The 26,711-nt window shown below is 29.7% G+C and overlaps 2 protein-coding genes across 2 annotated transcripts; both read right to left on the reverse strand.

Annotated features, from left to right (window-relative positions):
* Positions 1-8,525: 8,525 nt before the first annotated feature.
* Positions 8,526-12,706, reverse strand: LOC137835776 (cyanogenic beta-glucosidase-like). The gene is made up of 14 exons (XM_068644431.1): positions 12,354-12,706; positions 11,992-12,122; positions 11,311-11,380; positions 10,980-11,038; positions 10,806-10,881; positions 10,620-10,706; positions 10,423-10,510; positions 10,052-10,307; positions 9,854-9,969; positions 9,433-9,665; positions 9,311-9,342; positions 9,103-9,205; positions 8,909-9,020; positions 8,526-8,836 (listed from the first exon to the last, which is right to left on the reverse strand). The coding sequence occupies exons 1-14, from the start codon at positions 12,616-12,618 to the stop codon at positions 8,650-8,652; spliced, it is 1,815 nt and encodes a 604-aa protein (XP_068500532.1). The 5' UTR covers positions 12,619-12,706; the 3' UTR covers positions 8,526-8,649.
* A 5,626-nt stretch (positions 12,707-18,332) lies between these two features.
* LOC137835779 (cyanogenic beta-glucosidase-like) lies at positions 18,333-23,092 on the reverse strand. The gene is made up of 14 exons (XM_068644434.1): positions 22,671-23,092; positions 22,308-22,438; positions 21,122-21,191; positions 20,830-20,888; positions 20,636-20,711; positions 20,448-20,534; positions 20,251-20,338; positions 19,871-20,126; positions 19,624-19,739; positions 19,284-19,516; positions 19,162-19,193; positions 18,964-19,066; positions 18,743-18,854; positions 18,333-18,645 (listed from the first exon to the last, which is right to left on the reverse strand). The coding sequence occupies exons 1-14, from the start codon at positions 22,933-22,935 to the stop codon at positions 18,459-18,461; spliced, it is 1,815 nt and encodes a 604-aa protein (XP_068500535.1). The 5' UTR covers positions 22,936-23,092; the 3' UTR covers positions 18,333-18,458.
* Positions 23,093-26,711: the final 3,619 nt, after the last annotated feature.

Here is a 26,711-nt window from a genome sequence, read left to right on the forward strand (position 1 = left end):
TGAACGGATACTTCTTTTCACGCGTATAGATACTGACTTTAAAAAATACTTGAAAGCATTACCTACACAAAGACTAGATCTAGCTAAAATTAAATAAATCACTTTTATTTTAAAAAAATAATAAACTAAAATTATACACGTGAAGATAATTTTTTAAAAAAAATATTAAAAAAAATCGAAGTCTAATAACAACTTCATAATAAAATATTAGACGATTTTTATTATAAAAGTTACTATATAAAATTTGAATTTATTGTATTCAACTGTAATATGTGACTTTTAATTAATTTTTTTTATACTTTTTACTTTAACATAGGATTTTGGTAAATTTCACACTTTAATTAATATATTATATATTTTTTAAAATAAAAAGTATTTTTTTATAACTCAATATGTTATTTAAGTGTAAAGACTTCAAATACTATTTCATATCAACATATTTCCAAAATCTTTTACGCGACCCAAAAACCATGAAATATTTCCAAATCTTAAATTTATAATTTTTTTACACTGTAGAGATTTTGAATCAATAATAACATTTCATATTATACCAGTGTAAAATTTACCATATTAGTTAAGTTAAATTTAAATATCACTTTCTAAAAAATCATTTAAAATCTATTTAAATCAAAATTTATTGAGTTTATGGGTCAATAAAAATATTTTTTGGAAAAAAATACTTACAAACTTTCATAAAGTTTTTCAAAATTATCCAAGTAACCAAGTTCATAAATTTTGAAAATAGTGACACTCTGTTTCTGTTTCTTTACAAGAGTCAAAAAGTCATTTTTGTTTCTTTAATTGTGACACTCTGTCTAGACAAGGAGAGAACAGTCTTCTCCAGTCACGGGCAAGCCCACTGTATCCTTCCAACAAAAATTTATTACAGCTTCTTCTTCTTCTTCATTTTCCTTTATTCTCACTTTATTTTATACAGCGTTAACAATATTAAAATATTTAACCAATAATAAAGTAGTGAATGTATAATAAAAAAAATAAAAAATAATAAAGTGGTGACTTATACTATTCAGTTTTCAAAATAATATTTCGACAATAATATTCATCGTAATTATACCTCTTTATTCATACCATAATTTCCAGTCTTCTATTCTTAAGATTAATTTATCTTTTTCACTTTTTAATAAATTTTAATTTATTTCTTCCTATTTTATCCTCAAACTATTTATCCTTTCTATTAAAAGGAGCAGGAATATAGCTACTCTCACGTCTATGTATATGCATTTCTTTTTTTTTTTGTCATTATCATCACTATTATGTAAAATTATTATATCTTGGTGTGAATTGGCTAAACCCATGCGAGTGATTAATCATTCTTCTAAGTGTTCCATTTTTACAAATTTTGTTTTCTACGAAAGAATGTCAATTATGAATAAATTACAAAATACACACATACACATATATTGATAATTACTTGTTTGTGGTGTAGATAAATGTGTAAATCTTTTGTGTTGATATGTTCATTCAGCAATAAGGGCTCATGTATATTATGTTATCTTTAATATATAATGTTCAATTCAGGTTGAGTCAGGCATCTGTTTCGGTTAATGATGTTTGGGGGGCAATTTGGGTTGGAATTGTGAGTGAAATTTGGAAGCATAGGAACTCGGTCGTCTTTAATGGAGGAGTGGCAGATGTGTTAGAAGTTTTTGCCTCAGCACAAGTAAAGGTGTGGTCTTGGATTGCTGCAAAGTCCCGCGAAGTTTATTTTTCCTATCCCTGTTGGGTTCTGGATCCTTTGGCTTGTATACGGCTGATTCGGTAAAACTAGTTAGTGCTTGGTTTGGTTGGTCTTTTGACCAGCAGTTTTGGGTGTCGAGTTAGGAGTTAAATTGTATGTGTGTTTGTAAAAGGGTTTGACCACCCCTAAAGTGGTTCTCATTTATTGATTTTTTTATTGCTGATAAAAAAAATAAAAAAAAAAAATATATATATATATATATATATATAATAACAAATAGTGTAAATAGAATATTCACAATTCACATATACACTTATCTTTATGTGTCATACATAAATAAAATGAACAATACTTGATTTTTTAAATAACAAAATATTTTTATAAACAACGTTTTTTGTAAAATTTTCATCTTCTTCTTCAAGGTGTCCTTCTTTAATAAGAATTTTTGTTGAAGTTTAAGAAACACCTCTTGATAATGCAACATATAATTTGACCATGAGTACATATAATTTGCCTTGAGGTGTGCTCTTGGTGGCAGTACGATCGACAAATGAACTCCTTAACGATGTAGTGTTGGGAGTAGCCGAAGTGATGTTCATTATCAGAAGCATTCGTGAGAATCATGGGATCATAACCTTCACCTGTATAGAAGAAGAAAAACTCAACCACTAAAGAAGAGATGGAGAAGAATGGAATTTGAAGGAAAATATTTGATTGAATAAGTGAGAAGAGGAGTCACTCAAAACATTTTGAATTATGTTTATAATTACTCCATAATTCATAATTCATAATTCAAAATTCAAAAATTTAGTTTTTAAAAATAAAGAATTCATGATAAATATTTCCTCTCATATATTTTTAAAATAATAAAATAAAACATAAGTATATGAATATAATTATAATAAAATAAAATTATAGTTAAGAGGAAAATCCTTTTATATAGGAATATATATTGCATCTATTAAAAAATAATATTTTAATAATATTCTTTAAAAAAATAAGAAATCTATAATTTTTTAAATTGATATAATATATAAAAAAAATGAGGGAATCTCATCCCATCCATCCAGGTTGAACATCGTGTCATGCAATCCAAGCACATGTAAATTAGGTTTGGACTGTCATCATACATTTGCCATTTTAAACGTGTCACTTCACTTCAAATATAAACAATTAAATTTTAAAATAAAAAAGAAGATTCTTCTATTTTTATAATTTTTAATATATGTAGCAAAATATAATATAGAAAAATTAAAACTGTATTATTACAGCTTTTAATTTTTAAGTCAACTTCCCTTTTGCAAATTTTTGGCTCGATAATTCTGGAACTTGGTTGCAAAAGAAAAATATGAAATAAGAAAAATCACATTCATTCTAATAAATCTTCCTTGTTGAGACCTCTCCTCAAAAGAACCAAAATGGGAAATAAGCAAAATCGTATTTTAGATTTTATTTTAAATTAAGTCAAAATAACTAATAAACGTAACATTTGCTGATTTTCCTTTAATTATCTACTTTTTTTTCCATTTCTTTTATTTTTATTGTCCAGTAAAATTGGGTATTCACAAATAACAAGTAGGAGGGGAATTAAAATTAGAGAAAGTTTTCCTTTTTTTTGTGAAAAAGTGGACTTTTTAAGATAAATATAACTCTTGATATGATGAATTTAGAAATAAATCTATACCTATATATAAAAGAAAATTTTTATTATAATCATTTTTTTATTTACAAAAAAAAATTTCAATTCTACCCTTATTTAATATATCTTATTTTATTAATATAATGGAGTATTTTATCGTTTCATATGAATTACTTAAAAAAATAAAATTATTTTTAAATTAATATTAATGATCAATTTTTATATGACTCACACTATTCCCTTAATTCCTTATTTTAAGACAACAACAAAAAGAAAGAAATAACATACTTTCACACATTTCTACACCAAATTTCACATAAAATAAAATAAAATAGCATTTATTTGCAATCACTCTCTGCACTCCATTTTTTTGTTTTTCAAACTCATCCAAAATTATTTCTATATGTATGTTACATTTATATCATCGTGAAAATGAAAAATATGAATACAGAAACGCAACCGTAACTGTATTTCCATTAGTATATATAATGAAAGATAAAAGTTATAATATAATTATATAAAAATTAGAATTCTCAATATATCATTATACTAACAAAATAATTTCCTCTTACCTCCTTTTACAGCAACAAGTTGCATCTCTTTTTAATCTTGAATATTTTAGTACTGTTTGGTGGTATGTGTATAAATGGAAAGGGTCTAAAAGACCCTGCATCACAGCTCAGAAATCTCATTGGTTCAAATATTTCAATAAAGTATCAACATTTTCCAGTAGAAATGAACAGCATGTGTTGTGGCATTACATGATCCCTCTCCACCCATGTTACCACTGCATGGCTTTTTCAGAAATAAAAAAAGAGAGTTTTGTCTTTTCTGTATCAGATTCAAACCTAAAATTTAAAGTAAGTTTTTACCATATTATGGGAGTAGGATTATATTTTAACATCCTTTCTCCATTTTTATATTTACATTACAAATTTTATTATTATTATTTTAATAACATTTAATTATAAATATATCTTTTATTTTATATCGTTACAAAGTGGACTTTAAGTTTAACTCAATCTCATGCTTATGAAGTTGAAATTTACATCCACTTATATACAATGAAAAGACTCTGATCTTTAGTCGATATCGGATCATCAATATATATTTTTATTATTAAAATAATCAAATCAAGAATGGTGTATAACTTTTTGAATGTCAAAATATGATGCTAAAATATAGTAATTCGATCGAAGTTGTATATTTCTAATAAAATAAATACAGTGAGACATTGAGAACTGACAACATGGGATTGAACATGGTATTGAACAGTGTCTAATTTTTTAATATTTAATCTTTTATATATGTCTATTGGAATCACTAGTGAAAGAAAAATAAAAAAATTGTAGGAACACTTAAATCACATCCCCGTATATAATTATTGAAGAGAACTGGTAGTTAGACATTTTTTAAGATTTATACTTTCTTCACTTACAACCATTTTTTATTAATAATCTAATTAAATAACTTAAATTAATATCTTATTATTATTTAGGATTTTTAAATGGTTGTAATGGAGAAATGCAGGGTGTTAAAATAGTTTTATCCACAATAGTGAAGCTTGAAAATAAGATTGTTGTACCACTGGTTTTGGTACGTGTACTGTTCATTGTGTTATTTAGGTAAATTTTAAAAAAAAATTTATTAGTAAAGAGTAAATAAAATAAAATGAGGCAATTTAAGAATGTTTTAACTCTTAGAGATACTTCAAGATGTCTCAATCCTTATATAAAAAATGGTTAACGCCAACATATCATGCTAACTTGCTCAGTACCTAACCAACAAACAATCTCCAGTCTCTACATACCTCCAAATCAAATTTCAAAAGAAATGAAAGAATCTGCTACTACGTTATTAGGATCCTTACCACCAATCTTTAATCTAAACAATATACACAAAACAACTACCAAATGTCTACAAACATAATTACAAAACACAAATACAAATCAAAAACCCTCACCCACAACCAAACCCACAAGACCAAGCCAAAATAAGCCCGCTCACATCAAAACCTACAGGAACTTTACCTGCTGCAACTTAATAGTTAATTAAATACTAATTTAAAAAATATTTATCAATAATTAAAAATATTTTAAATATCAATAGTTTTTAAAATTTTAAAAGTAATATCTAATTTAATTAATATAATAACTAATTATTTTTTTAAAATTAATTTTTTTTAATAGATTATTTTTAAGTAAAATCTCTTTATATATTTTACTTTAATACAAGGATTCAAATAAATATTTATTAATCTTTCATATATTTTTAAGATAAAAATATTTATTTTAATTTTAGAGTTCGTTATCTTAAAAATTTGAAATATTATATTATATTAGTATATTCCAAAAAAGGAAATTTACAGGGGTCCAAATAATTTCAGTTCAAAAATGGAGATAGGAGATTGAGGTGTGATCCTCAATAATGAGGGAAAGACATTTTTAAAAATGTGAAAGTCTATGGAGAAGAAGAAGAGGACAATATTTGGACAATCATGCACAATTAAAATATTTAATCATGCTCAGTTCCTTCAAAAAAATATTTAATCATGCACAATTTCTTTTTCTATATTTTTTTAAAACAAAATTTTTATTTATCAAAACTTCATAAACTCAATAAAATATTATAAAAAATCAATTAAAAAGATTTAACTTATGCAGAGGTAAAATAAAAGAATTTAAAAAAAAAACTAAAAAAATCGTATAAAGCTTCAACTTCTTTTTCTCATTTATTGTCACTTTATTTTATACTGCATTAACAGTTTTTTTTATCAGAAAAAATAAACAGTGTTAAACTCGTGTACCAATACATTAAAAAGAAATCAATATTACCTCTTTATTCATATGATAATTTATACTCCTCTATATTTAAAATTAATTTATCTTTTCACTTTTTAATAAATGTTTATTTATTTCATCCTATTGTATCCTCAAACTATTTATCCTTCCTATTAAAATATTGCATATATTAAACTATTTATCCTTCATGATTAAAAATTTTGTAGATATTATTACATAAAATTTCTAAAATAGAATAGATATCTTATTCAAATAAACAATATTATTATATTTATATTAACACAAACAATTTCACGTATGCTTAATCAACTGAATTATTACTGCTTTAGCATTATATTATTTTTCCTTTATATAAAGTCTCAACCAGTGTGTAAAATAATTAGGAATATATAAATAAACTTTTTTTTTAGGATTGGAAGGAAAGGAGAAAGATTAATTGGGTAAGCTGGATAATTTATGCCAACAAAAATAGGAGGGTGCGTCAGAAATAAAATATATAATAAAAGTGTTTAATAAAATCAGTGAAGAATGGGGTCACAAATAAATAAAAGATATAAAACTGTTTAATAAAATCAGTGAAGAATGAGGTCGAGAAATAAGGGTTAATGAAAAGATAGCTTAAATGAAAATATTAGAAAATATTATACATCTAGGTGGTAGAAAGATTTAAATGAAAAGTTTGGTGAATTAAGTTTTAGGAAAAATTATGGATAGGTGAAGCCCCATTTAACTAGTAGAATTTGTGATGGTATTAGCACATTAATCACATTGTATAACTTTTTTATCAGTAATATAAAAAAAATTAAGGAGTAATTAAACCTTTATATAAAATCGTATAAAAATAAACAACACTTCTTCTATAAATTTATTATTAACTTTCTACTAAGACAAATACTAGAAAAAAAAATACTGGCCAACAAAGATCGAAAAACAAGTTCAGGAACAGACTAACACTTCATCCCAATCTTCTAAAAAATTCTTAAAATTTCAAAATCTCTTTATCAAATTCATACAAGTCAAAGGATCAATGCACCAATCTGAATAGAAAAAAACAAGCAAAGACACTTTTAGAGGTAACCCAAAACCATACCATTAGTTGGTTGGACCAATGTGAAAATTTCAGAATAATCCGTCACTCCACCTTTAAAAATGAGTTTATTCTTATGTCTCAAAATCTCACCAATAACTACAATCCAAACACTTCCCCAAACAATGACAACATTGAAAATTTTGAAATGCAAAAAGTGTGGAATGGGATCGTGGTGATCAACTGACACCAACTCTAACCAAGCATAACACTGGTTTCAAACTAGCCAAGCAGTTCTACAAACAAAAAATAAATGTCTTGTTGTCTCCACTTCCACCCCGCAAAAACAACAAACCTAACCCCAGAGGAAGTTTCTCTGTAGTTTCACAATCTCCTTCAGCACCAAAGTAGGAACTTTATACAGAGAAAGTAAAACAATGGTATAAATGAAAGAACCGACTTAATCAGACAAATTCTCCCAGTCAGCGAGAGGAATCTACATTTCCATCTACCCAATCTACTCCTGATTTTTTTTCTAACACACCTTCCCATAACTCCCCTTTCTTGGGACACCCCCTACCAACAACTCCCTTTTCTTGGAACACACCAATTACTTTGTTTTATTTATGTAAACTATTATTTGCAAAAAAAACATAGTAAATAAAAAATATTAGTCAGAATTGTTTAACATGAACACTAATCATGCACACATAACGTTATTATTGTGATGTATCACAAATGGAGAACAGTTTGTGTGTGGAGGTGCAGGGCAAGTGCTGGAACCGTAAATCTGGTGTGGTTTGTGGCTTCTGGTTTTTCTTTTATGTATTAATTATAGTCTGTAGTTACTATGATGGTTAGATTTTCGGAAGGGTGTTAGGATTGCATTTTTTCACTCTGCTTTGTGTCTGTTTTGTTATAGCATCAATGCTGTTTTTCAGTCCATGGTGCTTATAATTTTTGGGTATAACTGTGGTAGGATTACAAGAAAATTGTTTAACATGATATAATTTATAAAAATAAATAATAAATATATGAAATCTAGAAAAAAAAATAAAAGAAGTAAGAATCTTTAAGTAAGAAGATAGAAATGATATTTTTTTTTAAACTATACATTTAAATCATTTTATTCATAGTTATTTGGTCGAAGTCTTTGAGCATTTTACACATGTATTTTTTATTTAGAAAATGGCTAGCAAGTGCTATTTATAATATAAAGAATGAATGAAAAGTTATCATGCTTATAACCATTTCTCCAATTAGTTCCTTTCGATTATTATTTCATCAATCATCACATTTAAATTTCTCTAGAATTAATTTTCTCTTAAATAGTTGAAAAAAAGAACAACTAGGCAGTAATTTGTTAAAAGCTATTTCATTAATAAAAAGTTCAATAACACACTTTATTGAAATTGATTAAATAGGAAACATTGCATGCATTACGGAGTCTTCATAGTCTTGCAATATGCGTGTTACAATGCTATTATCCTTGGAGTTTCAATGGTCTTTCAAGAAATTTCCTGAACCATTTTGCTGAGAGTTTGTCATATCGCTTCAAACCATCGTCTCTGTCCACATAGTTTAGTCCAAATCTTGATGTATAACCAGTATTCCATTCAAAATTGTCCAATAGTGACCATGCAAAATATCCTTTTACATTCACTTTCTCACTAGTCAACCAAAGAAATTTAAATTAGACATAAAATTAATTTTTAAAATATATGTAAAAAATAAATCATTACCTCATTGCTGAAAGTAGATAATAGAGATGACGATAGTGATAATCGATCCTAAAAATATCCATACGAGCTTCTTCAAGAGTCTTTGTTTCATCATTCACGTCATTTGATCTACCTATAAATCAATACACATCAATATGATATAAAAGAAAAATTACATATATAAAGATAATAAAAATTGTTTTTTTTAGAATTACCATTTTCGGTTATGTAAATCAAAGGATCTTCGTACTTTTCTTTGAGATAGAGCAAAATATTTTTAAATCCTTTGGGATAAACATATAACCATTGAGATGCGGTCTGCAATATAATTAGGAAGTTATATAAAACCAAATAAAATAATAATAATAATAATAATAATAATAAATGATCTGAACTTAAAATTTGACATTGTTTTATACATACCGGTATACCTATCGGAACACCATTGCGTTGAGCTAGCCAATGAAAACAAAAGCAAAATGTGATATATTAACAAATTCAACATATAAATAATTGAAATAATTAATAAATAGAGGTTTTCTCACTTAAATAATTGACATTGGAATCTGTAAGATAACTAGGTTGGAGTTTTGATTCAGGTTTAGGATCTTCTCTGGGTATATCAGCAGCATAGTTAGCAGTGTAATAGTTTAATCCAATAAAATCATATGACTTAGCAAGAAGTGTTGTTTCATCTGCAGTGAATTCTGGCAATCGTTTTCCAACTAAGGTACGCATGCTCTCTGGATATCTTCCTGTTGTCAATGGTTGCATGTACCTATATTATCATTGTTTTTTTTATTAGCAAAAATATTGAATAACAGAAACTATTTAAGGGTGGTTCAACCTTATACAACCTATATTATTATCATTGTTACAAATCAGAATATCAAATTTCAGTTTTCTTCTCTTCTTCTAACTATGTTTACTCTTTTCATTAGTTCAATAAATTTGTTAATCACTTACCATCCCAGCGTGAAATCAATTGCTCGTTGAGCAGCATTTATATCTGCTGGAGAATCTGAATATGGCTCAAACCACGTAGAAATAAGTGTTATGCCTATCTTTCTGTCATCACTTGTCTGCATAAAGTGTTTTAAACTTTAAATTAAGTAAAAAAAAACCTACACCAAAGTTCTTGAGTCCTCGTAACAACTAAAGAACCTGATAAATTTTCTTGTACAGTTCTACAGCAGCTGCATGAGCAAGTAATAGATTATGTGTGACTATATAAGGTTCTGTTCCTGAATCACCACCGAGACAACTTGAATCTTGCCAATCAGAACATCGACCAGGTGCAAAATCCCCAACTGCATAACCTTCTCTACTATAAGTGTATGGCTCATTCAAAGTAATCCAATTTTTCACCTTATCTCCAAAGTATTTGAAACAAATATTTGCATAATCTCGATAATCATCTCTGAAAATTAAAAATACAAACAAAATCATTTCTTAAACTGACAATTTAAATAAAAATTTAGGAGATTAAAAAAACATGAGGAATTCGTATAGAAAATAAGATTGGTATAACTTACACAATGCGATGAGATAAGAAACCTCCATACTCTTCTTGTAAAGCTTGAGGAGTATCCCAATGAAAGAGTGTGACATATGGTTCTATATCTGCAACGTCAATATTTTTAAAACATTATTATTGTCATTTACTTCAAAAATATTTTAAAAATTTATTTTTAATTAAGAAAAAACAATATAGTAAAGCATGGATATTTACTCTGGGCTATTAATTCATCGATGAGGTCCATGTAGTGTTGGATTCCTTCTTGGTTTACACCCTCCTCGTTTATACCCACATGTCCATCTATATATATCAATAATTTTTTTACAAAGATTAAAATCATGGCAAACCTAACTATAATAAATAATACAAACACTAATTTTTTATCAACTTTTATCTCACTTGGCACGATTCTAGACCATGACATGGAGAATCTATATGCATCCAGATTCATATGCTTCATTATCTGAACATCTTCCTGTTGTATAAATAGAAAACGAAATCGAAAATATTTAATTAATTATTTCGAATGAGAAAGATAATTAGCTTTTCATTAATCAAGATTTTGAACTTTACCACGTAACGATGATATTCATCAACTGCTACATCCCCATTGCTTCTATCGTTTATCTTCTCTGCAAGTTAGGACACATTTATAATCAAACTATTATCTGGTGTTTTTCTTGAGTTTCAAATATATAAGATAATTTCTAAAAACCTCAGAAACAAGTATTTTTCTAAAGTATAAGAAATAATTTATAATTGTTTTATTTCAATGAGAATTTTGTTATTTCTTTTAGTTTTTCTTAGTTCTTCACGTTCTTTTATACTCGAGTAAAATTAGATATTCACAACCAACAAGTAAAATAGAAATAAAACAAAAACAGAGAAATAGAAAAAAAAAAACCTGGATATTTATGGGTGAAGTTATCCCATACACTTGGTTTTCTTCCATAATCAAATGCTGCTCCTTCGAACTGTTGGTACATATTATAAGCATAACAAAATCATGTGAGTTCAGGTTGAAATCTCAAAGTTTAACTTCTCTTAAGGATAAGAAAAGTGATGTGATGTTTTATTTATATATTTAGAAACATTTGCTTTGTGTGTGATAAGTAGAATAAACTGCAATAAAAGCATATAATGTATATGTTTTACTCAGTTAATCTTATTATGGACAACTTGTAGATGGTGTTAGTTAGCGAGATATGGAGGCACAAGAATAATTGTTTAGTTAAAGGTGGAGTGGTTATCATACTGAAATTTTCTCTCTGACATATATTAAGGTTTGGTCATAGATCTCATCAAAGATACCTTAATTTCTCATTATCGGATTGTTGTCCTGACCCCTTGGTATGTACGCATTCAGTTTAGTTTTATGTAAAATGTTGATTCTTGGATTTCTTTTATTATTGTTTGAGATGGGATAGAGAGTAGGAGATCTTTTGGTTGATATGTAGACGGAAAGGTTCTTTGAGAAAATTTATTTTGTTGTATAAGGGTTGGAACACACCTGAAGTGGTCTCATTTAATTTCATTGCTATTTGCTGATAAAAAAAAATAATATGTTTTACTCGGTATTACGTACCTGGTAAGCAGCAGATGCTGTCCCGAAAATGAAGTCATCTGGAAAACTGCTTCGATTGAGTGAAAGAGCATCCTCAAGCGATGCAGGATATTCACTATTATTTGGTGGTGATGTGGTAACTGCTACAGGACCTAAGAGAAGAAACTCGTTACATGATGCATGTTTATAAGACTCTGGTTCTGCTTAATGCAGTAGTGACACAGTGCAAAATAGGGTGTAAAACACTATTTCATGTTTGATTTATGATCTGCGTCCAAACTGAATGTACTTGAACAACAACAACAAGAATTTGAAGCCATTCACACGTAAAAAGAAACATGAAAATAATCGATTGCTTGAAGAAATGATGAAGGGTAAAATACCAGCTTTCTCGAGAGAGAGTTGTGCAGCAGCAGCATTAGCAGGTGAGACCTTGGCGACGGCGGCAGCACCACCGACGAAAGCAGTTCCGAGGGCTAATCTGCGAGAGAGAAGGCTGAGGGTGGTGGCGTCACCGTCTTGGACATCCTCCTTTTGTGCCATGCAAAGAATGTGGTTTCGTTGGGTGGTCCCCACATCCCTCTGTGGCAAAACTCTAACAGGAGTGGTTAGGGCACGGAGCTGCAAGAAACCTTGTGTGTAGGCCATTTCTCCTCAAAATTCAAAATGTTCACACTCTTTGCCCTCGCAATCACCCACTATATATAGAGTCTGTCACATGCAACGGAATCCTCTTTAGCTATTAAAACTTGTCTTGCATTGGAGATAAAACTCTATCATGTTCGAGTCTCCACATGTTCTCATCATTTAGGTTTTCAAAATCCAATTTAGATCAAATATAATTTAATAAAATGATATAATTTAATAAAATGGATTGGATTTAAAAATTCATATTATTTTAACTATATCAAATTTATTTGGATTTTTTAAAATTCATTTAAAATAGATTAAATTTATATTGAATCCACTTTGTTAATATATAAGATTAAATTCATCTTGATTTGGACACGGACTCAATTGGCTCGATCTGGGTTTAGGCCGACTCGACATAGATCCGGATCGACTCAGTTAAATCTAGACCCGAAACGCGTTGGTTAGACTGAGACCCTAACAGACTCGGCTGGACCTGGATCCGAGCCGACTACACTCGACTTAGTATACGGTCGGCTTAGCTCGACCTGGACCCGAACTGACTTGACTCGATATGAGCTCGGACCGACTCAACTCCACATTAGCCCAAGAGCGGACTATGCTCAACTTGGGCTTGAGCAGTCTCGGCTCCACCTGGGCCCGTGACGACTCAGATCGACATGGACCCAAACCGACTTGTGCCCAAGTGGACTCGACTTTAATATGAATTAGATTGGATTTTTTTATCGATCTTAATTTAGTGGGTACTCTACAAGAAAATCATGAAATAAAAACCAATTTTAGAGAACAAAAATAATTAGTTGTTATAACGACTAAATTAGAAACCATTTTAGTGACTAAAAGAAATTTTGGTTTCTAAATTAGTTTTTATTATTTTTGGTAGTTAAAACCTTGGTAGCTAATTAGACTTTAATTTATAAATTATTTAGCTGTAATAGAAATTAATTTAAAAATAAAATAAAAAAATAGTTTTTAAAATAGTCTTTAATTTATTTATTATAACAATTAATTATTTTATATTTTTAAAATTAATTTCTATTTGATGATGTTACCTTGTATTAATATGTCTTTTAGGAACACGATTTCAATATGAACAACTTCCATTTTTTATTTATTTCGGAGTAGAATCTCTTATATACATGTTCAAGTCTACACACATATCTCAAAGTTTAGGTTTTCGCATCGTTCACGTGGCTATTCTTCAAAATATTACGAATACGAATAAAATAAGTGTTTTAGGTGCACGAGTTCATTATGATCTATTTTGATAAGTTTTAATTTTTTATTACGAAGTGATAAGGGTGATGATTATAAAATAGAAATCATTTTTATTAAGACAGTTTTAATTTTTCTGAAATAGAAGTCTTCATATATGACAACTTTCATAGTGTATGTGAAGATTTCCTTTTTTTTTTTAATGGAAGTCTCTATGCATGTAATTTATTTTCTTTTTATATATAATTTTTATTTGTTATGTAAACTTAAACTTAAAAACAGAGAAGTGATAAATCTTTCCATAATAACGTCTTTCTTTTCTTACTAGTCTCAAAGCCAAACAAGAACATCTAAATTTCACATGGAAGTTAAAAGTTATATTTAACGGAAATAAATTAAAATTTTGAATTGAAGGGTATGATAAAATTTTGAATTTAAGTATTTTAGTTTATCTTAGGGATAGATTTAATATATTATCCGTAAGTTGGTTCGTTTCAAGATATGCACCGACAGATTTTAGTATGTATTTATGGTTGATTCTCTGTTTATTTTTTGTCCTTTTTAACGAAGCCAAACCCACCAAACTATTCCATCCAGAATATGTCCGTAATGGCCAAACTGCCCCTAACTCAACCAACTACTTTATAAATTTTATTCAAAATAAAAACTACTTTAAATACTAATAACTATTTTTTGTCTCTAAAATATTCTTTAATTTAGTCAAAATAGTATCTAATTATTTTTTGTCTTTAAAATTAATTTTTATTTAATGATTTTCTTGTAGTTGTGATAATGGTAATCCTGTCCACTCTTTTATCTAGTAACAAGTATATCTCATCCTTAAGAAATGTCATTTTCTGGAAACTAGTGTTCAATAAGTTTAGGGAAGATGAACTTCAATCTCTATTTTTCCAATTGAAACAACAAACTCTTTGACTTATTTTCTTATTAATCATTGTCATCATAACAACTCTCAACCAACTTGTATGATTTTGTTTTATATTTAGTAAATCTTTTACTTAATTATTCAAATGTTCCTTGTGCATTCGAGACCCGAGGAACAAATTATTATTTTTGACAACGTGGTACACTTGTCGTAAAAAAGTCATCAACTACCCACGCTTAAATGACGATTTGTCACTTTTGTGTCTACTTTTGGTCGACTCTAATATTTACTTTTTTTGTAGTGTAAGGTACGACGAGTGAAGAGCTAAAAAGTAAAGAAATAATAGTAAAGAATTTAGATGGTGGAAGGATATCAAAGCAAGCTACAAAATTAAGAATCCAAATGGGTGTAATGATAACATTTCTTGGGTAGTAGGAAATGGGAAAAACATAAAATTTTGAAAAGATAGATGGTTAGGGAATACGACACTCAAAGAAAAAATACCAAGAATACTTCTAAATGCAATAGAAAAATCTATAACGGTAGTTAAAACAGGATTTTGGGAGAATGACATTTGGATTTTGCATATTACTTGGAAGAGAGAGTAATTTGAATGGAAAAAATCGATCATCAATAAAATGATGGACGACTTAATGGGGGTTCACATAATTGTAAACATAGTAGAAAATGGATATCCTGTGTGTAAACAGTTTTTTTATTGTGACTTTATTTTATACTGCATTAACAGTTTTTTTATCAGAAAAAATAAACAGTGTTAAACTCGTGTACCAATACATTAAAAAGAAATCAATATTACCTCTTTATTCATATGATAATTTATACTCCTCTATATTTAAAATTAATTTATCTTTTCACTTTTTAATAAATGTTGATTTATTTCATCCTATTGTATCCTCAAACTATTTATTCTTCATATTAAAATATTGCATATATTAAAAAAACAAGAATATTTTAATCAAATTGTTTTAAAAAATAAATAACCTATCATTTTTTAAATTGATATAATATATAAAAAAAGGTGTGGATCTCATCCAATCCAAGCTCATGGGACAGGGCTAGACATCGTACATTTGCCATTTTAAATGTGCCACCTCACTTAAAAATTAAATAATTGTTTTTAAAATAAAAGTAATAATTTTATTATTTTTAGAATTTGTGAGATATTATTTTTTAAATAAAAACTTTCATGTTATATCACTATACAACTTGTTGATTTTCCTTTAATTTTCTACTTTTTACATTTTTTTTATTATCCGAGTAAAATTGGATATTCAAAAGTAACAAGTAAAGGGAATTCCAATGAGAGAAAGTTTTTCGTTTTGTGAGAAAAACATGGACTTTTTTTAATATGAAATAGCGAGACAGACACATAATTACTTAACCATGAATAACAAAAAATATATTTTTAATTCATGATTAAAAATTTTGTAGATATTATTACATAAAATTTCTAAAATAGAATAGATATCTTATTCAAATAAACAATATTATTATATTTATATTAACACAAACAATTTCACGTACGCTTAATCAACTCAATTATTACTGCTTTAGCATTATATTATTTTTCCTTTATATAAAGTCTCAACCAGTGTGTAAAATAATTAGGAATATATAAATAAACTTTTTTTTAGGATTGGAAGGAAAGGAGAAAGATTAATTGGGTAAGCTGGATAATTTATGCCAACAAAAATAAGAGGGTGCGTCAGAAATAAAAGATATAAAATTGTTTAATAAAATCAGTGAAGAATGGGGTCACAAATAAATAAAAGATATAAAACTGTTTAATAAAATCAGTGAAGAATGAGGTCGAGAAATAAGGGTTAATGAAAAGATAGCTTAAATGAAAATATTAGAAAATATTATACATCTAGGTGGTAGAAAGATTTAAATGAAAAGTTTGTTGAATTAAGTTTTAGGAAAAATTATGGGTTTAAACACATGTTTCCTACGGTATACAAGAATTCAATAATTAGCAATGAATCACACATGTGAACTAATGTGAAAATTTTAGAATAATCAGTCATTCCACATTTAATAATGAACTTATTCTTATATCTCCAAATCTCACCAGAAATCCAAACACGTTTTCAAACAACAACGTTGACGTGAGTGACAATATTGGAAATTTTGAAATGCAAAAAAGTGTGGAATAGAGTCGTGGTGATCAAGTGACATCAACTCTAACCAAGCATAATACTGGTTCCAAACTAGTCAAGCAGTTCTACAAACAAAAAATAAATGTCTTGTTGTCTCCACTTCCACCCCGCAAAGACAACATAAATTGCTAACAACTGCAACCTCACATCTTTCCAAATTATCCTTAGACGCAATCGAATTTACCAGCACCCTCCAAGCTGTGAATTAAGTTGGGGACATGACCTTAATCATCCACAAGAATTCAAACAAAGACGAGTTTTCCCCTCAAAAGAACCCCTTAAAAATACTATAAGCTGATTTTATCGAGTACCCACCAATCTTGTCGTTCTTCCAAACCCAACTATCAACGATTTCCGATACTAGATTTGTTCCTTGCACCACCTTAAGAAGTTTACCTTCCAATACCTTCTCCCATTCTAATAGACCCCTTCTCTAAGCAAACTTCCATTCCCAACTACAATTAAGCCACTCCCCAAAAGAACCTAAATTCACATCTTTATTGATACACAAGGAGAACAACCTCGAAAATTTACTCTTCAAATCTATATTACCTACCTAGATATCTTCACAGAATTTAACTTTCTTCCCGTTTCTAACACCCCACTTAAGGCGGTTCTCGAAGTTCATACCTCACTCCTCCAACCCCCAAACCTCCTTCAGATCCTTCTGATGGGAAAAAACGAACGCAGAAGCAACACACTCAATCACGAATCAACTACAGAAAAATAAACGACACAAGATTTAACATGGTTCGGTCGCCAACTGCAACCTACATCCACACGGGTAACTATTACGTTTTCATTATGTCCTGTCGCACACCAATTACAAGTAAAATGATTTCTTTAAATAGAGATTATAAAAGGGACACAATGATTAAGCCCACTCACTAAACATGTGTCTAGTCAGCCCAACCCAATTGGTCATGGCTTCATACCTAACAATCTTCCACTTGAAGTCACGGAACAATGTTCACCTGCACTTCAACTGTGTATAATGATTGAGCTCACTCACTAAACATGGTGTCTAGTCAGCCCAACCCAATTGGTCTTGACTTCATACCCAACACTTTCCACCAGAGAGACTTCTTGTGATATTTCCTCTGATCTTTCAGGCTTCTCCATCCTCCATACTCAGACTCAATAATCTCTTTCCACAAACCACGATTGTCAGAACTCAAGCGTCATATCCATTTTCCCAACAAGGCCACATTGAATAACCTACCTAAGATCCAAGATACCAAGTCCACCAACTTTTCTTGACTCACAAACCTTTTTCTAAGAAACCTAAACGATCTTTCTCCCTTTCAAACCCTAACCCCAGAGGAAGTTTCTCTGTAGTTTCACAATCTCCTTCAACACAAAAGTAGGAACTTTATACAGAGAAAGTAAAACAATGATATAAATGAAAGAACCGTGCAAAGAGGCAGTAATTTGTTAAAAGCTATTTCATTAATAAAAAGTTCAATAACACACTTTATTGAAATTGATTATAAATAGGAAACATTGCATTACAGAGTCTCTTCATAGTCTTGCAACATATGCGTGTTACAATGCTATTATCCTTGGAGTTCTAATGGTCTTTCAAGAAATTTCTTGAACCATTTTGCTGAGAGTTTGTCATATCGCTTCAAATCATCGTTTCTGTCCACATAATTTAGTCCAAATCTTACTGTATAACCATTCTTCCATTCAAAATTGTCCAATAGTGACCATGCAAAATATCCTTTTACATTTACTCCCTCACTAGTTAACCAAAGAAATTCAAATTAGACTTAAAATTAATTTTTAAAATATGCAAAAAAAAATTAATTTTTAAAATATGCAAAAAGTAAATCATTACCTCATTGCTGAAAGCAGATAATAGAGATGACGATAGTAATAATCGATCCTAAAAATATCCATACGAGCTTCTTCAGGGGTCTTTGTTTCATCATTCACGTCATTTCCTCTACCTATAAATTAAAAGCAATGCACATCAATATGATATAAAAGAAAAACTACATGTAAAATTACATATACTTTATATTTCAAAGATAATAAAATTTGTTTTTTTAGAATTACCATTTTCGGTTATGTAAATCAAAGGATCTTCGTACTTTTCTTTGAGATAGAGCAAAACATTTTTAAATCCTTTGGGATAAACATATAACCAATCAGATGCAGTCTGCAATATAAATAGGAAGTTACATAAAACCAAATAAAATAATAATAATAATAATAATAATCTGAACTTAAAATTTGACATTGTTTTATACATACCGGTGCACCTATCGGAACACCATTGCGTTGAGCTAGCCAATGAAAACAAAAGCAAAATGTGATATATTAACAAATTCAACATATAAATAATTGAAATAATTAATAAATAGAGGTTTTCTCACTTAGAAAATTGACATTGGAATCCGTAAGATAACTAGGTTGGATTTTGGATTCAGGTCTAGGTTCATCTCTGGGTCGATCAGCAACATAGTTAGCAGTGTAATAGTTTAATCCAATAAAATCATATGACTTAGTAAGAAGTGCTGCTTCATCTGCAGTGAATTCTGGCAATCGTTTTCCAACTAAGGTACGCATGCTTTCTGGATATCTTCCTGTTGTCAATGGTTCCATGAACCTATTATCATTGTTACAAATCAGAATATCAGATTTTAGTTTTGTTGTGTTCTTCTAACTATGTATACTCTTTTCTTTTCAGTAGTTCAATATTTGTTAATCACTTACCATCCCAGCATGAAATCAAATGCTCGTTGAGCAGCATTTATATCTGCTGGAGCATCTGAATATGGCTCAAACCACGTAGAAAGAAGTGTTATGCCTATCTTTCTGTCAGGACTTGTCTGCATAAAGGGTTTTAAACTTCAAATTAAGTAAAAAGAAAACTACACCAAAGTTCTTGAGTCCTCGTAACAACGTAGAAATCTAATAAAACATGAAGATTTAAAATTTTTGGTAAAGACTAAAGAATAACCTGATAATTTCTCTTGTACACATCTACAGCAGCTGCATGAGCAAGTAATAGATTATGTGTGACTATATAAGGTTCTGTTCCTGAATCACCACCGAGACAACTTGAATCTTGCCAATCAGAACATCGACCAGGTGCAAAATCTCCAACTGCATAACCTTCTCTACTATAAATGTATGGCTCATTCAAAGTAATCCAATTTTTCACCTTCCTTCCGAAGTATTTGAAACAAATATTTGCATAGTCTCGATAATCATCTCTGAAAATTAAGAATATATATATACAAACAAAATCATTTCTTAAATTGACAATTTAAATAAAAATTTAGGTGAATAAAAAAAACATGAGGAATTCGTATAGAAAATAAGATTGGTATAACTTACACAATGCGATGAGATAAGAAACCTCCATACTCTTCTTGTAAAGCTTGAGGAGTATCCCAGTGAAAGAGTGTGACATATGGTTCTATATCTGCAACATCAATATTTTTAAAACATTATTATTGTCATTTACTTCAAAAATATTTTAAAAAATTATTTTTAATTAAGAAAAAACAGGAAAGGAAAGCATGGATATTTACTCTTGGCTATTAATTCATCGATGAGGTCCGTGTAGTATTGGAGTCCTTCTCTGTTTACACCCTCCTCGTTTATACCCACATGTCCAGCTATATATATCAATAATTTTTTAGAAATATTAAAATCATTCACAAACCTAGCTACAATAAATAATGCAAACACTAATTTTTTTTATCAACTTTTATCTCACTTGGCACGATTCTAGACCATGACATGGAGAATCTATATGCATCCAGATTCATATGCTTCATTATCTGAACATCTTCCTGTTGTATAAATAGAAAACAAAATCGAAAATATTTAATCAATTATTTCGAATGAGAAAGATAATTAGCTTTTCATTGATCCTATGGTATCATCATTAATCAAGATTTTGAACTTTACCACGTAACGATGATATTCATCAACTGCTACATCTCCATTGCTTCGATCGTTTATCTTCTCTGCAAGTTAGGACACATTTATAATCAAACTATTATCCGGTGTTTTTCTTGAGTTTCAAATATATAAGATAATTTCTAAAAACCTTATAAACAAATATTTTTCTAAAGTATATAAGAAATAATTTATAATTGTTTAATTCAATGAGAATTTTGTTATTTCTTTTAGATTTTCTTATTTCTTCACGTTCTCTTTTACTCGAAAAAAATTAGATAGAAAAAGAGAGTGAGAAAACCTGGATATTTATGGGTGAAGTTGTCCCATACACTTGCTTTTCTTCCATAATCAAATGCCGCTCCTTCGAACTGTTGGTACATATTATGACCATAACAAAATCATCTGACTTCAGGTTGAAATCTCAAAGTTTAAATTCTCTTGAGGATAAGAAAAGTGATGTGATGTTTTAGGGTTTTTACCATGATGGAGTTATTTTTTTTTGTTTTTATCAAAATGGAGTCTGTTTTAAAAAAATTATAAATTTAGACAAGTCATGTCAATTTGGCACAACTTCATATGCACAAATCGTCCCAATTTGACATGACTATGTCATGTCATAATGAAGTCATGCCAACTTGGCACGACTTCTGTCCTGTCATACTGGCACGACTTCTGCCACGTCATCATTTTTTTTAAAATTTTATTGTTTATATATTGGGTAGTAAGTTATGTAATGTTAAAAATTAATTTGATACATAATTTTCTAAGAGTGTTAGTTTTAAGAAACAAAAAATTGAATAATCGTGTATCACAATTATTCATTTTTTATTTTGAAGTAATAACTTTTTTTATCACAATTAAAATAATACATTTTTTAAACCTGTTTATTTTTTAAAATGTCATTTATATTAAAAAGGTATGAGTACTGTAATTATTTTGAAATAATTAAATAATTTAAAAATAATTATATAAATTTTAAATAAGTCAAATAATATAAATAATTTGTAATTATTTTGAAATAATTAAATAATTTAAAAATAATTATATATCCAATTTTTTGTTTCTTAAAACTAACACTCTTAGAAAATTATGTATCAAATTAATTTTTAACATTACATAACTTACTACCCAATATATAAACAATAAAATTTAAAAATAAATAAATAAAATTATGACGTGGCAGAAGTCGTGCCAAGTTGTCACAACTTCATACATGAAGTCGTGTCAAGTTGGCAAGACTTTAGTATGACATGGAAGAGTGGTGTCAAATTGGAACTATTTGTGCATATGAAGTCTTGCCAAATTAGCACGACTTGCCTAAATTTGTAAATTTTTTAAATAAATCACATTTTTGGTAAAAAAATAATAATAATCCATGATGGTAGAAAACCCGATTTTTTATTTATATATTTAGAAACATTTGCTTTGTGTGTGATAAGTAGAATAAACTGTAATAAAAGCATATAATGTATATGTTTTAGTACCTGGTAAGCAGCAGACGCTGTCCCGAAAATGAAGTCATCTGGAAAACTGCTTCGATTGAGTGAAAGAGCATCCTCAAGCGATGCAGGATATTCACTGTTATTTGGTGGTGATGTGGTAACTGCTACAGGAGCTAAGAGAATAAACTCGTTACATGATGCCATGTTTATGACACTCTGCTTCTGCTTAATGCAGTAGTGACACAGTGCAAAATAGGGTGTAAAACACTATTTCATGTTTGATTTATGATCTGCGTCCAAACTGAATGTACTTGAACAACAACAACAAGAATTTGAAGCCATTCACACGTAAAAAGAAACATGAAAATAATCGATTGCTTGAAGAAATGATGAAGGGTAAAATACCAGCTTTCTCGAGAGAGAGTTGTGCAGCAGCAGCATCAGCAGGTGAGACCTTGGCAGCAGCAGCGGCACCACCGACGAAAGCAGTTCCGAGGGCCAATCTGCGAGAGAGAAGGCTGAGGGTGGTGGCGTCACCGTCTTGGACATCCTCCTTTTGTGCCATGCAAAGAATGTGGTTTCGTTGGGTGGTCCCCACATCCCTCTGTGGCAAAACTCTAACAGGAGTGGTTAGGGCACGGAGCTGCAAGAAACCTTGTGTGTAGGCCATTTCTCCTCAAAATTCAAAATGTTCACACTCTTTGCCCTCTCGATCACCCACTATATATAGAGTCTGTCACATGCAACTGAATCCTCTATAGCTATTAAAACTTGTCTTGCAATGGATAGAAAACTCTATTATGTTCAAGTCTCCACATGTTCTCATCATTTAGGTTTTCAAGATCCAATTTAGATTTAATAAAATGGATTGGAAATCCATATTTATTTTAACAAGATATAATTTATTTGAATTTTTTAAAAATTATTTAAAATAGATTAAATTTAGATTGAATTCACTTTGTTAATAAGATTAAATTCATCTTATTTGTACACGGGCTCAATTGGTTCGATTTGGGTTTAGACCGACTTAGCTAGACCTAGACCTGTAACGCATTAGTTAGACCGAGACCCTGACTGATTCGGCTTGACCTGGACCCTAGTTGACTACACTCGACCTAGTATCAAGTCGGCTTAGCTCGACCTGGACCCGAGCTGACTTGCTCGATATGAGCTCGAACCGACTCAACTCGACATTAGCCCAAGAGTGGACTATGCTCAACCTGGGCTCGAGCAGTCTCGTCTCCACCTGGGTTCGTGACGACTCAGATCGACATGGACCCAAACCGACTTGTGCCCAAGTGGAATTGACTTGACATGTGCTCGGACTGACCCGACTCGACATGGGCCCAATTCAACTAGGCTCAACATGGGCTCGTGCCAACTCCACTTGACATGGGCCCATACCAACTCACTTGATCTGGGCCCGGGTCGACTCAGCTCGACCTCAGCCAAGACCGACTGGTTTCGACATGTGGCTGGGCCAACTCGACTCGACCTTTACCTTGGTTGACTTGGCTCTGCTTGGACGTGGGCCCGGGCCGAGTTGACCTGGGTCTGGACTGAGTTGACCCGGCTCAGCCTGACTCGGCTCGACCTAGGTCTGGGTCGACTTGGCTCGAAGTGGGCCTAGGCCAACTTAACTCAAAATGCGCCCAAGCTTACTCTGCTTGATATGGGCCCGGACCAACTCGACTCTTTATGGGCCTGGACCAACTCGACTCTTTATGGGCCTGAACTGACTCGGCTCAGTGTAGACTCAGTCCGAATCAGCTCAACCTGGTCTCGGGATGACTTGGCTCAACATAAGCTCTGATCGAACTTGGTTGACTCGGCTATACCTAGACTTGGACCGATTCAGCGATCTATACAACTCGACCTGAACCCAAATTGATTGGGTTCAACTTGAGTTTGACTGAACTAAGTCAAAATTCAACTCAAAATATATTTTAAATAATTTAAAAATGTATTCAATCTATATTTAATCTATATCTAATTAAATTAATTAGATTTAAAAAAATAAATTATATAAATTTAAATTTAAGATAAATTTATTTAAATCGATTAAAAAGTAATATGAATTGAATTTTACAATTTGATTTTTTTTTCATCTTAATTTAGTGGGTATATTCCAGTTACGTAAATGGATTAATATGTCTTTTAGGTGCACGATGTCAATATGAAGAACTTCCATTTTTTATTTATTTCAGAGTGGACTCTCTTATATACATGTTTAAGTCTACACACAGATCTCAAAGTTTAGGTTTTCGCATCGTTCACGTGGCTATTCTTCAAAATATTACGAATACGAATAAAGTCTTTTAGGTGCACGAGTTCATTTATGATCCATTTTGATAAGTTTTAATTTCTTATTACGAAGTGATAAGGGTGATGATTATAAAATAGAAATCGTTTTTATTAAGACAGTTTTAATTTTTTTTAAATAGAAGTCTTCATATATGACAACTTTCATTTAAGTGAAGTCTGTATGTGAAGATTTCCTCTCTTTTTTAATGGGAGTCTCTATGCATGTAATTGATTTTCTTTTTATATATAATTAGTAATTTTTATTTGTTATGTAAACTTAAACGTAAAAACAGAGAAGTGATAAATCTTTCCATAATAACGTCTTTCTTTTCTTACTAGTCTCAAAGCCAAACAAGAACATCTAAATTTATATGGAAGTTAAAAGTTATATTTAACGGAAATAAATTAAAATTTTGAATTGAAGGATATGATAAAATCATTTAGAAAGTTTATCCCTTAAATCCGATTTCTTTATTTTAAAAATTCAGTTACGATTCTTATTAAGTATTTTAGTTTATCTTACGGATAGAATTAATATATTATCCGTAAGTTGGTTCGTTTCCAGATATGATTTTAGTATGCATTTATATTTATGATATGATTTTTATTTAATGATTTTTTTTAGTGTTGGTAATGGTACTTCTATCCACTCCTTTATCTAGTAACAAGTATATCTCATCCTTAAAAAATGTTATTTTTTGGAAACTAGTGTTCAATAAGTTTTGGAAAGACGAATTTCAATCCTTATTTTTTCAATTGAAACAACAAACTTTTTGACTTGTTTTCTTATTAATCATTGTCATCATAATAACTCTCAACCAACTTTTATGATTTTGTTTTATATTTAGTAAATCTTTTACTTAATTATTCAAATGTTCCTTGTGAGTTCGATATCCGTCCTAAGGGACAAATTATTATTTTTTATAACACTTTGCACTTGTTGTAGAAAAGTCATCAACTACCCACACTTAAATGACGATCTGTCACTTTTGTGTCCACTTTTAGTTGACTCTAATATTTACTTTTCTTGTAGTGTAAGTACGACAAGTGAAGAGTTATGAAGTAAAGAAATAATAGTAAAGAATCTAGATGGTGAAAGGATATCAAAGCAAGCTACAAAATTAGGAACAGAGATGGGTGTAATGATAACATTTTTTGGGTAGTGGGAAATGGGGAAAACATAAAATTTTGGAAAGATAGATGGTTAGGGAATACAATGCTCAAAGAAAAAATACAAAGAGTATTTGGAAATGCAAAAGAAAAAATACAAAGAGTATTTGGAAATGCAATAGAAAAATCTATAACAGTGGTTGAAGCAGGATTTTGGGAGAATGACATTTGGATTTTGCATATTGCTTGGAGGAGAGAGTGGTTTGAGTGGGAAAAATTGGTCATCAATAAAATGATGGACGACTTAATGGGAGTTATCATAGTTGTAAACATAGTAGAAAATGGATATGGAAATTAAGTAAAAATCAACAATATATTCTGTCTAAACTGCATATGAGGCAATACATTAAGGGGAAAATAGGGTCAGAGAAAGGGATGATATCTATTTAAAGTTATGGAGTGTTAAGGCACTACCTAATGCAAAAAAAACTTTGTTTGGTGTGTATTGAGAGGTAAGGTAGCCACTAAAGACAATTTTAGAAGAAAGGAAATTATCCAAGTTGACAGGTCCTACCATGTGTGTAAAAATCATGTTGAAACTATTAATCATATGTTTTTTTAATGCAAAAGTGCAAGATAGGTATGAGATAAATGTGATACTTAGGTGGGAATAACAAATGTGATACATAATCAACCCATAGAACATTTTAAACAATTTTGTATTGCACAACTTAATACTAAAGGAAATTTGATTTGGAAATGAGTGTGGTAGCCATAATATGGAATTTGTGAAAACAAAGAAATATTTTCCACAATGAAAAAACAGATGCAAAAGAGATTTTTACCATATCATAACTTATGGTGTGGGCCTTGATAAAAAAAAAACATATTCTTACTGGATTTTGATTATGTTTGGTCACTAAATCGGTCATTATTTTAATTAGTGACCAATTTTGATAATTTAGTGACTGATTTTTTGGTCATTATTTATAATTTTTCTTGTAGTGTAGGTTATGTGAAGATCCAGAGATG

Source organism: Phaseolus vulgaris, chromosome 5 (assembly GCF_000499845.2).
Source record: "Phaseolus vulgaris cultivar G19833 chromosome 5, P. vulgaris v2.0, whole genome shotgun sequence".
Lineage (NCBI taxonomy): Eukaryota > Viridiplantae > Streptophyta > Magnoliopsida > Fabales > Fabaceae > Phaseolus > Phaseolus vulgaris.

What these genes read in the sequence shown, in the direction of transcription:
- LOC137835776 (XM_068644431.1), bottom strand. Translation starts at nt 12,618, where the DNA reads ATGGCCTACACACAAGGTTTCTTGCAGCTCCGTGCCCTAACCACTCCT. An exon ending in CTTCACCCATAAATATCCAG is followed by an intron (nt 11,039 to 11,310) that starts GTTTTTTTTTTT and finishes CCTAACTTGCAG; the next exon opens with AGAAGATAAACGATAGAAGC. An exon ending in GATTTACATAACCGAAAATG is followed by an intron (nt 9,021 to 9,102) that starts GTAATTCTAAAA and finishes ATTGATTTATAG; the next exon opens with GTAGATCAAATGACGTGAAT.
- LOC137835779 (XM_068644434.1), bottom strand. Translation starts at nt 22,935, where the DNA reads ATGGCCTACACACAAGGTTTCTTGCAGCTCCGTGCCCTAACCACTCCT. An exon ending in ATGAATATCATCGTTACGTG is followed by an intron (nt 20,712 to 20,829) that starts GTAAAGTTCAAA and finishes TTTATACAACAG; the next exon opens with GAAGATGTTCAGATAATGAA. An exon ending in GTGTTCCGATAGGTGCACCG is followed by an intron (nt 19,067 to 19,161) that starts GTATGTATAAAA and finishes TTTATATTGCAG; the next exon opens with ACTGCATCTGATTGGTTATA.